At 41.4% G+C, this 14,092-nt stretch overlaps 1 protein-coding gene across 7 annotated transcripts in view; it reads right to left on the reverse strand.

Moving 5' to 3' along the window:
- Window positions 1-3,766: 3,766 nt before the first annotated feature.
- GPAT3 (glycerol-3-phosphate acyltransferase 3) overlaps window positions 3,767-14,092 on the reverse strand; it is a 75,294-nt gene continuing 64,968 nt past the window's right edge. For all 7 annotated transcript variants that reach the window (XM_081582292.1, XM_081582285.1, XM_081582302.1 and 4 more), the window contains 3 exons: window positions 12,787-12,915; window positions 12,221-12,300; window positions 3,767-5,035 (listed from right to left, as the gene is read on the reverse strand). In XM_081582292.1, the coding sequence (XP_081438418.1) occupies window positions 4,924-5,035; window positions 12,221-12,300; window positions 12,787-12,915 (321 nt within the window). In that variant the 3' untranslated portion in view covers window positions 3,767-4,923. The remainder of the gene's footprint in view (window positions 5,036-12,220; window positions 12,301-12,786; window positions 12,916-14,092) is intronic.

Raw genomic sequence — 14,092 nt, forward strand, 5'->3', positions numbered from 1 at the left:
AATACGCCCTTTAGAGAATTATATTTCAAAATCTTCAGGTAATAAAATACCTTGCAGCCTCATAAAAAATTAAAAAATAAAAAGAATCAACTAACTCATAAAAATGAAAAATATAAAAACTGAAATTAAAGACTCCATTAAGGGACAGAACAGCAAATTAGGCAGAACTGAAGAATTAGTGAAATGGTACAATCATAAGATTGTCCAGAAAGAAGTCTAGCTAGAGGCAAAGAAATGAAAAGTATAAAGAGAGATTAAGAGACATACAGGATAGAGCGAGAAAGTCTAATACTTGCTTAATCAGACTTCTAAAAAGACAGGAGAGGGCAAGTGGGACAGAAACATTATGGAAAGGAATATCTGAGAATTGATGAAAAATACTAAACCACAGATGAGAAGCCAAGTCACAAGCAAGATAGATAACAACAGACTCACACCGAGTACATCACGGCAAAGTGGTAAAATAACAAAAACAAGTCATCTTAAATGTGCTCAAAGAAACACTATCTTTAAAGAAATAATAATCATGCCTCATAGCTGATTTCTCAGTAGCAACTATGGGATGATCCTTAATGTGTTTAGAGAAAAATAACTTGATGTGAACATAAACTTCTACATCTAGCAAAAACTTTCAAGAATGTATACAAAATAAATAAACCTTCAGAAAAACAAAAACCGAATTTGCCAAGAGACTCTCAATCAGAAAAGTGATCTCACATGGAAGGACTGAGATAAAAGAGGTTAAGGAATAACAAAGTAGTCAACATATGGGTAAACACTGACTATATAAAATTACGAAAAAGCTTATGATGGCAATAGTGACTATGATATTTTGTGGGATTATATAAGTAACTAAAATGCATAATATCATATAAATTGAAAGAAGGAATGAATGACTGGAATTTGAAGTCCCTGTTTTATTCAGGAGTATTAGGATAATTATCAGTTTTAGACTTTGGTAAGTATGCAAGTTGAAATTTATAAAGTAACCACAGATGAAAACAAACAAGACCGTTAAACTCCAACTTAAGTAGAGAAAATGGAAAAAGAAATAAATCCAAAAAAGGGCAAGAAGGAGAGAGAGAGATTTTAAAAAATGTAAGAAAGAGAACAGGGCTTCCCTGGTGGCTCAGTGGTAAAGAACTCGCCTGCCAATGCAGAAGATTCGGAGTCAATCCCTGGTCCAGGAAGATCACCTGGAGAAGAAAATGGTAACCCACTCTGGTATTCTTGCCTGGAAAATCCCATGGACAGAGGAGCCTGGCGGATACAGTCCATGGGGTCACAGAAGAGTTGGACACGACTTAGCCACAAAACAACAAACAACACAAAAGAAAGCACAAAATAAGATTGAAAATAAAATTCAAGTATGTTACTACGCTAACTGTAAATGTTGCTTTCATGTACTGCTGATAGTACAATTTGTGTAAAATGGTACAACCTTTTTGAAAATGTATGGCTGTTTCAACACTAAAGTTGAAATGCCTATACCCTATCCTAGAGTAATCCTAATTCCTACTACACATACAACTAGAGAAACTCTCAAGCATGTCTACCAAGAGATACAAAGATAAAAAGAACCTTATTGTCCATTGACTATAAATGGAATAACAGTCGGTGAATTTTTCATACCTTCCAGGATACAGTCATGTTCCGCTTATTGGCTTGGTAACAAACATGCCAATAACAAAGTATCTGTTTTTATCATTGCCCTTAAAGTATACCTGCACAGAAATGCATACACATACATTTGTGTGTGCTCTAGAATTTCACGATAAATAAAAAGAAGACAAATGAGAATCAGAGCGGTAATTGGTCAAAAGCTGAAAAGTTGATGAGTGCTACAGTCACAATTAGAAAATGTCTTTATGACTCTCTATCTCATCCTAACCATTACTCCAAAAAATAACATCAAATACCAGTAGCATCAATCCATTGGGACCCAGTATTCAAAATAAAACAAAAAGCAAGCATACAGCTTTTGTCAAGTTCCTAATAGGGTCCCTTGTTTTCAGCACCAACACCACACCTCATCCTCCCTGTGGTCTCCTATCAGAAGCCACTCAGACCCAGCAAGAAACAGGTTAGATCTGCAGTACCACACTTTAGAAAGTACCATACTTCAGAAACAGGTACTGAGAGCAACTCTGGTCAAGCGGTGGCCCTCGTAACCCCAGTACTTTATCTGTAGTCACAAGAAACCAACAGCCCTTATTGCATATTTCCAGATATCAACAGAATGCCCAAAATGCAGCATGTGCAAATCACCAAGTTGACTAGACCTTGGCAAGTCTGCCTCTACTAGAAAACTTTCTTCACCACTGTTTTTGCACCAGGCTGTGATCCGGGACTGTTTCCCCTATGCTCTGAGGGTATTTGCTGATTCAGACATGGCTGCTCATCGAATCCCAGTATGTGCCAGGATGTTTCAGAAACCCTTGGTGTTCGTGAAACCCAGAGTCTATAAAGGTCACCAAGACAAAGGGTAGGAATAAAAAAAGGGCCATCACATTTTTTTAGGTGATGGCCCATCACAAGACTCAATGAATGAATCTGTGTTAGATGAAAGGGCTTACCGAATGGGATTTCTTTCTACCAAATCCTGCTTACCCTTCCATATACCAATAGTTACAGAAGTCCCAGGAATACTAAACTCTGAGCACAATATTTCTAAAGTGGGTATAAAATAATATTAAGAAAGGAAAGTAAAAAAAAAAAAAGGTGTTCTAGAGAACATAAGCTAAATCTGAGCAGTATTTGCTTTCTAAAAACATGTTTTCAGTAATATTGTAATTCGTAAAACAACTTGAAAACTAGTTGTGTAAGTCAAAAACTTAAAAGACAAAGGTTCTGGTGCTCTGTGATGACCTATAGGGGTGGAATGGTGGGGGGTGGGGACAGGTTTTGCAGGGGACGGAGGCTCCAGAGGGAAGGGATATATGTATACATATAGCTGATTCACCTTGTTGTACAGCAGAAACTAAGACAACATTGTAAAGCAATTATATTCTGATAAAAAAAAACAGCATTAGATTTTCTAGTGAATATGTGACAGCATTATTGCTTCCAAGGTGCCCTTGGAAAGATACACATTATTAGTATCCAAACAAAACAGCTGTTGTTTTACCAGCTTTTCTGAGAATTGACCTAATTAATAACATGAGTTTATTAATTCAAGTTGTATTGTATATGACAAGCAAAAAGAAAAAGGAAACATTCTGAGAAAAAAGTCACCCCAACATACGAATTCACTGATTTGGTGGCAAAGCTTACCCCTAGGAGAGTTTTTTGGGGTGTGGGGGCAATGGTTAAAGCAAGAACAAAGGAAAAAGATGGGGGGAAGCAAGAAGAGAAGGCTAGCTGACCGTGACGGTCACCTGTTCACAAATTTTCCTTTGGGATCAAATCCATGTAGCTTGATGAGAAGAATACACGCTGACAGCGCTGGGGCAGGCCTATCTCAGTTAACAGAGACGTGCCTGCGTTCATTTGCAAAACAACCGGAGTCTATGTCTTTGCTCAAGACAAGGTCCAAGAGTCAGAGTCCAGACAAACTAGCTTAAAAAAAAAAGAGAGAGAGAGAAAACACACCCAAACCAACAGTCCATGTTTCTCATTTTCCAGCCGTTCCAGTCTAATAAAATCTAACCATGTCACTGAAATGAAAACACAAACAATCCTTGATTGTAACGTGAAAAAATTTAACTTACTCAAAATCAAAAGAAGGCACAAGAGTTGAGGTACGGAGAAAATAATGCAACACACGTTTAGAAATATAGAATTTATTTATATTCACCTTAAGACAGTGTCACATTTTGTACATGGTTCCCAGAAGAGAAATAACACTCTGATGGCTCCATACTGCTATCAACATTGCTTCTGCTGCACAGTCGGGAAACATTGATTTTCCCCTTTAAAAGATTTAAGGCTCAGATTCCAAAAGGTAACTTTACCACTTATTTTCCTGTTTAAGAAAATGGGAAAGTTCCGAACTTAAGGACAAAGGAGTGATGGGGGAGGAACAGCGCCACACGCTTCACTCATGACACCCCCGCCTCTGCAGAAGACACTCAGTGTGATTGGTGGTGGTTGCCAGAGGCTCTTCCTCTTTGAAATGTTTGGTGACATGGATCAAACCAATCAGTAGATGGGAGGGGTGTCAAGTAGAGATCTTTACTTACAAACATGGAAAACTAAAAGCTTTATCACCAGTTGCTGGCTAACACAGGTCTATTTGAAAGTCACCTGCATATAAATATGTACTCACTATAACGTAGATTCACTTTTCTTTGGTAAAGCTCACCAAATAGGATCTCTCTTCTAACACGCCAGTAAAAAATATTTAATTTCCTTTCAACTTTCAGATCAAGGGGCCACAAAGCTGTCCTTTCTCCTAAAGACTGTCCTCCATTTTTCTTTTCAACCTTATAGTAGAACAAAACCATGGCAGCCATTCAAACCCAATGTGCAATCCTTGTTTAAGCGATTAAGGAAAGTGGGAAGGGAAGGGCGTGTGAAAGCGAATCATGAACAAAGTTTGGGGTGTTTTCTTGAGAACTGTCCTCTCAACGAGTTTCAAACACAGTGAGTTCCCAAAGTGTTTTAGAAGAACTTTTTCCAGTACAAATATTTCATTCAATCCACAGTCATTTCACAAAAGGCAGAATCAGTCCAAACTCAGCACACCACCTTACAGTTCATGCGGCTAATGCTATAACAACAAAAGCCAAAAAGGGCACCGTGGGTTCCGCCTCTGGCATGAGGAGGTAGAGACAACCATCCTGTACAAAAGGTTAACAATTTAAAAAAAAAAGTAAAACAAAACAACACACTCCCTTCCTCCCCTCGACAAAACAAACAAACAAACAAACTCTCCACCCCGTTCCATTTCTAAGGACTAGCTCTGGAAAGCCTGGATGGCATTCAGTCCAATTCCGACTTGAGAGATCCATTGCCCACAATCATTTTGCTGTAATTCTTCTGCTGCTCTTCCTTAAAGGTGTCCTTCACCTTGGCTCTCTTCAGCCCTCCATCCCTGAGAAGAGAAAGACACATAAATACTCCCAGCAATGATTTCAAAGGGTTACCTACTCATACATGCTGCACAGTGCCATGGCACTGAGCTCAGAGAGGAGGCAAAGTACAGTGGATTTGAAACCAGAAAGACCCAGATTTCAGTCTCTGCTTTACCACTCAACCAGACCTGTGTTACTTAAAGGAAGGAACAATCTCTTTGATGTTTGGTAAGAATTAAGCACAATTCCACTGCTCAATTTCTTTTTAGAAGTTAGGGCTGCTATCTTCCATATTTGCATGCTACATTAAAATTCAGATTATTTACCTATCTTTTTCCCCAAGGAAAGCCAAGTACTAGATTTTTTCATCTAAATCGGCCTATGTGTATGTTAGTCGCTCAGTCATGTCTGACTCTTTGCAACCCCACAGACTGTAGCCCATCAGGCTCCTCTGTCCATGGGATTCTCCATGCAAGAACACGGGACTGGGTTGCCATTTCCTTCTCCAGGGGATCTTCCCAACCCAGGTATCAAACCCAGGTCTCCTGCATTCCAGGTGGATGCTTTACGTTCTGAGTTACTGGGCTTCCCTGGTCTCACTATAAATATACATGTAAGAAATGATGAAGGTTCTGTGTATGGGGGTGGGAGGTGGGGGTAAATTCCTCAAAAAGAAATGGGCTCATAATTCAAATCTAATCCTGTGTCTAACAAGTCATGTTTTGATTCAAAGTGCTCTATCTATTCCAAGTATTGCTAATCTTCCACATTCCAAAAGAGACTCAAAATAAATAGAACAAGAAACAAAAACATAAATGGCATTCAACCAATCATAGTGCCTATGTAAGCAGCATTCCTTAATTCAGAGCCTGTCAACCTTTGAACTCTCTCCAGGGTGGTAAAAATCAGACCTGCCAAAGTTAAAAGGATTTTGTGTCCTTCCTCCTTTTGACAACACAAAGAAACAACAAGTTGGAAGACCTGGAAGAAGACTGGATTATACGATCCACTCTCTCCTAATCTCACAACTTTAGATTTTAATTCCCAGGAGACCATGGACTAAGAAAGTGCTTACTTTATACTCTGCCTGTTTAATTTTAACCCAGCTAAGCATGAATGTTTACCAAGTGCTCTCTAATGATGACAGGTGGATCACAGGTTAGCCAGTGAACACTGACAGAACTTGACCTACAAACAGAAGGCAGCCTGAGTCCACTGTAACGTTCGGGCCTCTAGAGTCAAAACTAAGACATGGTCCACCACGAAGTCCTCAACTTTAAAAACAGATTTTGGTCCACAAATATTCCAGGGGGTCAGCTGTAGGAAATTTCCATGAAATGAGGTTAGAAGTTGTCATGAGACCTCCAGAATTGTCCACAAGAGCCTCTCTTATCCACAGGAGATGCTTCTCACTATACATAGCATTTAGGCACGTCCCTGGTAACTCAACATCTGCTCAAATACAGATGTTGCTAACTGACTTGTTGCCTGTTTTGGCTGCTCAAGGACAGATGTTGCTAACTGACTTGTTGCCTGTTTTGGCCTGAACCTGAGAAAAGGAGGAATGGCCTTTCCTCTGGCTTTCCCTCCCTTTCTTAGTTCTTACTATTCAGAATTCACATAAAAGCAATGTGTGCTGTGCTTAGTTGTTCAGTCGAGTCCAACTCTTTGTGACCCCATGGATTGTAGCCTGCCAGGCTTCTCGGTCCATGGGGATTCTCCAGGCAAGAATACTGGAGTGGGTTGCCATGCCCTCCTCCAGGGGATCTTCCCAACCCAGGGATCAAACCCAGGTCTCCCGCATTGCAGGCAGATTCTTTACTGTCTGAGCCGCCAGGAAAGCCCAAGAATACTGGAGTGGGTAGCCTATCCCTTCGCCAGGGGATCTTCCCGACCCAGGAATCAAACCGGGGTCTCCTGCATTGTAGACGGATTCTTTACCAGCTGAGTTACCAGTTCAGTTCAGTCACTCAGTCATGTCCAACTCTTTGTGACCCCATGGACTGCAGCACGCCTGGCTTCTCTGTCCATCACCAATTTCCAGAGCTTAATCAAACTCATGTCCATTGAGTTAGTGATGCCATCCAGGATGGTTGGTAAGAACTAAGAAAGGGAGGGAGAGCCAGAGGAAAGGCCATTTTTCCTTTTCTGAGGTCCAGGCCAAAATAGGCAACAAGTCAATTAGCAACATGTGTCCTTGAAAATCCTGAGCATCTCCCTTCTAAAGAAAGTGAAAGTGAAGTCACCCAGTCGGGTCCGACTCTTTGCGACCCCATGGACTGTAGCCTACCAGGTTCCTCCATCCATGGAATTTTCCAGGCAAGAGTACTGGAGTGCGTTGCCATTTCCTTCTCCAGGGGATCTTCCCGACCCAGGGATTGAACCCGGGTCTCCCGCATTGCAGGCAGACACTTTATCATCTGAGACACTGCTCTAAGCACTCCAACTGTGACTTGTCACCCCCTAGGGACTTCAAAACTTTACTAAACTCCTCTTTGCAATGGCAGGAGATCTTAGTTCTTAAGGAGGGCAGCAGCTGAATACAAAAGCCAGTTTAAGATGATACAATTGATGACTTCCCTGGTGGTCCAGTGGTTAAGAAACCACCTGTCAATGCAGGGGACACAGGTTAGATCCCTGGTCTGGGAGGATCCCACAGGCTGAGGGGCAACTAAGCTGTGCACTGAACTACCGAGCTCATGTGCTGCAACTACTGAAGCCTATGCACCTAGAGCCCATGCTCTGTGTCACTACAAACCGGCACTTGCCAAGAGGATTTGCCAGTGACTGAACAGCAACAAGAGCATCTGCCATCTGCCTCTGCGTAGACTGAACCCTGTGCTGCTGCAGCTGTTGACCCTCAACAACCCCTGAGGGAGTTTAGGGTGGAGAGTGAGGCACTCTGTGCTCCACGGAATCTGATAAAACAGGCCTTTAGAGAGTTAAGATATTTTCAGGAACTAATTTCATGATCCCAATCTTTGCATCTCTTCATATCTAGAAAATCACTAAGTCCCTTCATGATGACATCAGCTCTTCACGACGAGCAGAAAACCTTTTGTAAAGTGCTCGATTCACCAAAATCTTATATATTGACCTTCCCCCACTACCTCTTTGGAGTAGTCTCTCAGAGCAATCTGAGGTGCTATCTCCTGGGCTACAGTCTTCATTTCGCCCTAAATAAAACTTAACTTGCAACCCTCACGTGGTGCATCTTTTTTAGTCGACATCTGCAACAAGAGAAGCCACTGCAATGAGAAACTCATGCACCGCTACTAGAGAGAGCCCCTACTCCGCGCAACTAAAGAAAGCCCACCTGCCACAACAAGCCAGCAAAGCCAAAAATAAATAAATAAATAAATTTTTAAAAATAGTCACCTAATAATTTTTAAAAAGATGTGTCAATTAAGTTCTCATTTAATCTAGGGGGGGAAAAATCTAGACGTGTTAATTCATACCCAACAGATGAATGACAAATACAACTGGAAAGGCAGTGAACTTACTTTCTTTTAAAAGAAGAGTCTAGGTAATGAAAAGTAACTTTTTTAATAAAACTGCATATAGCCTGATAAAAGGCAATTTTAAAACTATGAGGATCATTTCTACCATTTTGTTCAGGCCAATCTGGCTGAGGACAGTCTGTCTTAGAGCTAACTCCCTTAGGCTCTTTTTGTTTCTCAAGGCTTTCTTCCTTGTATCTGAGGCTACAGATCCAAAGCTCTAAGCTTTTCATAATGGCTTCAGGGCAGGAGCATGGTTAGGATGTCAAGTAAAAGGAAGGGGGATAAAGAATAGAAAACAATGGACAAGGAAAAGGAAGCCAGTTATACATATGAACATGGGTCACTAAGACATCTGTAAACAAGGGCATTAGTAATTTTGTTATTTCATGATGGCAGTGATATGGATAGAATAGGATACTTATATAGATAGTTGTAAAGGTCCCAGAAGGGGATTATAGATAGATACAGAAACCTAGGAAACTTTGGGAGACTAATGATTGCTCAAGAAAGGTCCGTCTAGCCAAAGCTATGGTTTTTCCAGTAGTCATGTACAGATATGACAGTTGAACCATAAAGAAGGCTGAGCACCAAAGAACTGATGCTTTTGAATTGTGGTGCTCAAAAAGACTCTTGAGAGTCCCTTGGACTGCGTGGAGATCAAACCAGTCAATCCTAAAGGAAATCAACCCTGAATATGCCGCAATAATTTGGTCACCTGATGCAAAAAGCTGACTCACTGGAAAAAAACTCTGATGCTGGGAAAGACTGAGGGCAGGAGAAGAAGGGGGCGACAGAGAATGAGATTGTTGGTTGGCATCACCGACTCAATGGACATGAGTCTGAGCAAATTCTGGGAGACAGTGAGGGACAGGGAAGCCTGGAGTGCTGCAGATCACGGGATCGCAAAGAGTCAGACATGACTGAGCAGCTAAACAACAACAGCAGGTAGTTGTAAAGGTCCCAGTATGGGACTATAGATAGAGGGAGAAACTTAGGAAATTTTGGGAGACCACTGTAAGTTAATGATTGCTCAAGAAAGCTATAGGATTATCATGGAATGAAGCAGGCTTGTTTTGCTGTAAAGCCATAAATAAAAAGCATGAGACATTCTCCAGGTCATTAGGTGAAAGAAAAACATTACCACCCTTCTACTGATTTGAATAAGCTATGATAGTCCCAGTTTGACCTCGTAGGGTCAGACACTCTCCTGCCCGATATGAAGGAGGAGCTAGTGATGTAAGCCCGACCTCTACTTAAAGAAGACAGTCGTTTCCTCTCCCTAATTTTCCTTTGATTATAAAATTGTAGCCCACTTAATTCGTGGGGCAGGCAACCTGCCCATTTGCATTTCCACAACTGTCCTATATTAACAAATCTGCTTCTTGCCTATCACTCTGCTTCTTACTGAATTCCTTCTGCACTGAGATACAAAGTATCTGAGCCTCAGTAAGCCCAGGCATCAGGTGAGCGATTCTAGTTAAAAGACCATGGGCTCAAGCCCCAATCTAGGTTTAGACTGGGTTCAAGGCCTGGCCACATGGACTGAAGTCCCAATCTGAGTTACCTGGTTTCCGTAGGATGTCTGCAATTTAGTTTCACATATTCCAGTTTAGAGAGTATAATAAGAATGATAGTCTTAACCTGTCTTCACCATAGTTAAGGGAGTTGCCCTAAATCAAGAACTCATAGCCCCAGAGCGGTCAGCCAGGCATTTAATCAGAAGGCCACCCTCCAGAGGTACCACTATAAGGCTTCCACTATCTTGATCTCCCATCAACTTCCCAAGCTTTGTTAATTAGCATAGTGAATTTTAGAAATGGGTTTTCACTGCAGAAATTAGTGGCTTGTTAATTAGCATGACAGATGCCAGAAACAGACTTTCCTGGGTGAAATTAGTTGTGTTCAAGATATGTGAATTGATGAAATTATTTTAAAGACATTCCCCATCCTTGCATTAAAGGGTATGTAAGAATCCAGGCAGCCCTTCTTCCATAGGCTTAATGGCTAAGCAGTCCTGGGTCCCCCTGCAGGTTCAGAAGGTTTTGGCTGCCTAGCTGACAGCCTTACTTGGCTAGCCACATCCTGCTCCACGACACTCCCAAAATTGCCTCTAGAGAACTTCTCATGTCAAGTGTTTTGAAAATACCAAATAGATAAGACAGCAGGGACTTTATTAAAACTCACAGGACTTAACGAATGGACTGTTTTGTGCCAAATACGCTAATACACAGAGAAGGCAATGGCAACCCACTCCAGTGCTCTTGCCTGGAAAATCCCATGGACGGAAGAGCCTGGTAGGCTGCCATCCATGGGGTCGCTAGGAGTCAGACACGACTGAGCGACTTCGCTTTCACTTTTCACTTTCATGCATTGGAGAAGGAAATGGCAACCCACTCCAGTGTTCTTGCCTAGAGAATCCCAGGGACCGGGGAGCCTGGTGGGCTGCCGTCTATGGGGTCGCACAGAGTCAGACACGACTGAAGCATTTTAGCAGCAGCAACAGCATGCTAATACAAGGTCTGTGTATATGTACAAATTTAATCTCCCATTGTAACCTAGGGATATTCAACCCTCACTGACACAGGCAAAATGTTTGCATGTGCCCCCTCAAATTCAGGTACTGAAGCCCTAATCCTCAATAATACAGTATTTGGAGATGGAGATTTTGGGAGCCAATTAGGTATAGATGAGGTCATCAGGGATGGGCCCTCAAGACAGGAACAGCGCCCTTGTAAGAAGACATACCAGACAGCTTCCAGCCTTCAGCACTGTGACAAAATAAGTTTCTGTTGTTTAAGCCGCCCAGTCTATGGGAGCTTGTTCTGGCAGCCTGATCAGATTAATACTCTCACCTACATTCTATCTTTCTTAAAAAAACACAAAACTAAAGCCATAGGTATCTATACTTGAAATATTTCACTTATTTCCTATCAAGTTTTTAAGTTTTCTTTAATATAATTACAGCTGGAGTTAAATAAGAACAAGTTTGTAAGTTGCTCCTTGCCTCCAAAGGTCCATTTCCCTCAAATCCAATCCCACTTTCTTCTTCAGTGAAAGATCTCTAAATTTTAGCTAGACATATGGCCAAGCAGGAGCTTCCCTGGTGGCTCTGACAGTAAAGAGTCTGCCTGCAATGCAGGAGATCCAGGTTTGATCCCTGGGTCAGGAAGATTCCCTGGAGAAAGAAATGGCAACTCACTCCAGTACTCTTGCCTGGAGAATTACATGAACAGAGAAGCCTGGCAAGCCCCAGTTCATGGGGTTGCAAAGAGTTGGACGTGACTGAGCCACTAACATGGCCAAGCAGAACAAAGACTACATTTCCAAGCCTCCCCTGCAGCAAGGTGTTATCACATGACTTGAGTTCGAGTCAACAGATAGAAATGGAAGTGGTATGTCCAACTTCCAGCTTGTGCTCTTAAAGACATGAATGCATCCTTGTTTTAGTTCTTCCCGGCTAGTCATGTTACTGTACTCACTGGGCAGAGTAGTCTTGGACCATACTGAGGATGGTAGATCAATACAAAACAAGCGGTTATACCAGTCTAGGCTGCCTATGCTGAAGTATGGATGATAACATTCTATCTTATTTAAGCCATTATTATGCTGTGTAAACTACTGTCAATGTCAGCTAAACCTCCAGCTAAAAAGCATAATAAATGATATCTTTTTTAGTAATAATACTTCTAAAAAATTTCTTACCAAGGAAGCTCAGTCAATCCTCCTTGTACAGCAATAGCAGACTTAACCCTGTTAGCAAACTGGACTGCGTCTTCTCCTTCCTGGAATAAAAAATTACCAGCACATCCTGAAGATAAAGTTCTCAAACAATGCTTTCAAATGTCTCACAATCACTTAGATTTGTTTTAAAGTATAATATTCACATTTTTAACTCAAATATGCTCTATTCTGAATTATAGCAAATATCATTTGTTCCATCAAGAAAATGCAGTGCTGTTTTTAATATCTTTATCACATATATATATTTATTATGCTCTTTATTAGACTTACGCAAGATACAACATTCTACAGTATCTGTAGGTTTAATAAACCAACAACAATGGTAAAAACTATTATGAAAAAGAGTCTCTTGATCTAAAACCAGCGTGATTTTGAAGAGCGCTAGATACATGTCTTTTAAATGACTCATTTGCTGAGAAAGCACAAAGTCCAAATTCAACTGATAGGAAAGGAGACACCCACATGTGCAGGTACACGTTTTCTGGCCTTCCTCTGATTAGATAAAGCACCTGTTATCTATGCAATACCTCTCTGGTCATGGGGGGCATGTACCACACGTCACAGACAATGGCCCAGCTGGTCATCACTCGAAGCAGGTAGCTCACCATGTTGTATTTACTACTGTTCCAAAACGCATCACCAAACTGAGGATTATACTGAGAAAAGAGAAAAGAAAATGTATTCTAGTTAGGAGTTAAATGGCAGCTTCTCTTCTACATGTCAGTAGATGACAGGCCAAACATCTATCAGACGTGCCCCCCTCTAAAATAAAAAAAAAAAAAAGAAGATACTTTACTTGGCAGAAAGGATCCAAAGAACAAACAAGATGGAGAAAACAAACTTATGGTTGCCAGGGGGTAAAAGGAGGGGAGGGATACATTGGGAGACTGAGATTGACATAAGCACACCACTACATACAAAATAGATAACTAATAAGGACCTACTATATAGCACAGGGAAGTCTACTCAATACTCTGTAACAGCCTATACAGGAAAAGAATCTCAAAGACTAGATATATGTATATGTATAACTAAGTGGATTCACTTTGCGGAACACCTGAAACTAACACAGCCTATAAATCAACTATATTCCAATGAAATGTTTAACAAAAGTAAAGAAACAAAATAAATAATAAACCAGGCCCAGCAACTCCCCTGACTAGAGCCTCAGAGTGCTTCAGTTCAGTTCAGTTCAGTCGCTCAGTCGTGTCCGACTCTCTGCGACCCCATGAATTGCAGCACGCCAGGGCTCTCTGTCCATCACCAACTCCTGGAGTCTACCCAAACCCATGTTCATCGAGTCAGTGATGCCATCCAACCATCTCATCCTCTGTCGTCCCCTTCTCCTCCCGCCCCCAATCCTACCCAGCATTAGGGTCTTTTCCAATGAGTCAACCCTTCGCACGAGGTGGCCAAAGTATTGGAGCTTCAGCTTCAACATCAGACCTTCCAATGAACACCCAGGATTGATCTCTTTTAGGATGGATTGATTGGATCTCCTTGCAGTCCAAGGGACTCTCAAGAGTCTTCTCCAACACCACAGTTCAAAAGCATCAATTCTGCGGCGCTCAGCTTTCTTCACCGTCCAACTCTCACATCCATACATGACCACTGGAAAAACCATAGCCTTGACTAGACAGACTTTTGTTGGCAAAGTAATGTCTCTGCGTTTAAACATGCTATCTAGGTTGGCCATAACCTTCCTTCCAAGAAGTAAGTGTCTTTTAATTTCATGGCTGCAGTCACCATCAGCAGTGATTCTGGAGCCCAAAAAAGTAAAGTCTGACACTGTTTCCAATGTTTCCCCATCTATTTCCCATGGAGTGATGGGAC

Source organism: Giraffa tippelskirchi, chromosome 1 (genome assembly GCF_054371585.1).
Source record: "Giraffa tippelskirchi isolate mGirTip1 chromosome 1, T2T-mGirTip1v1.2.pri, whole genome shotgun sequence".
NCBI lineage: Eukaryota > Metazoa > Chordata > Mammalia > Artiodactyla > Giraffidae > Giraffa > Giraffa tippelskirchi.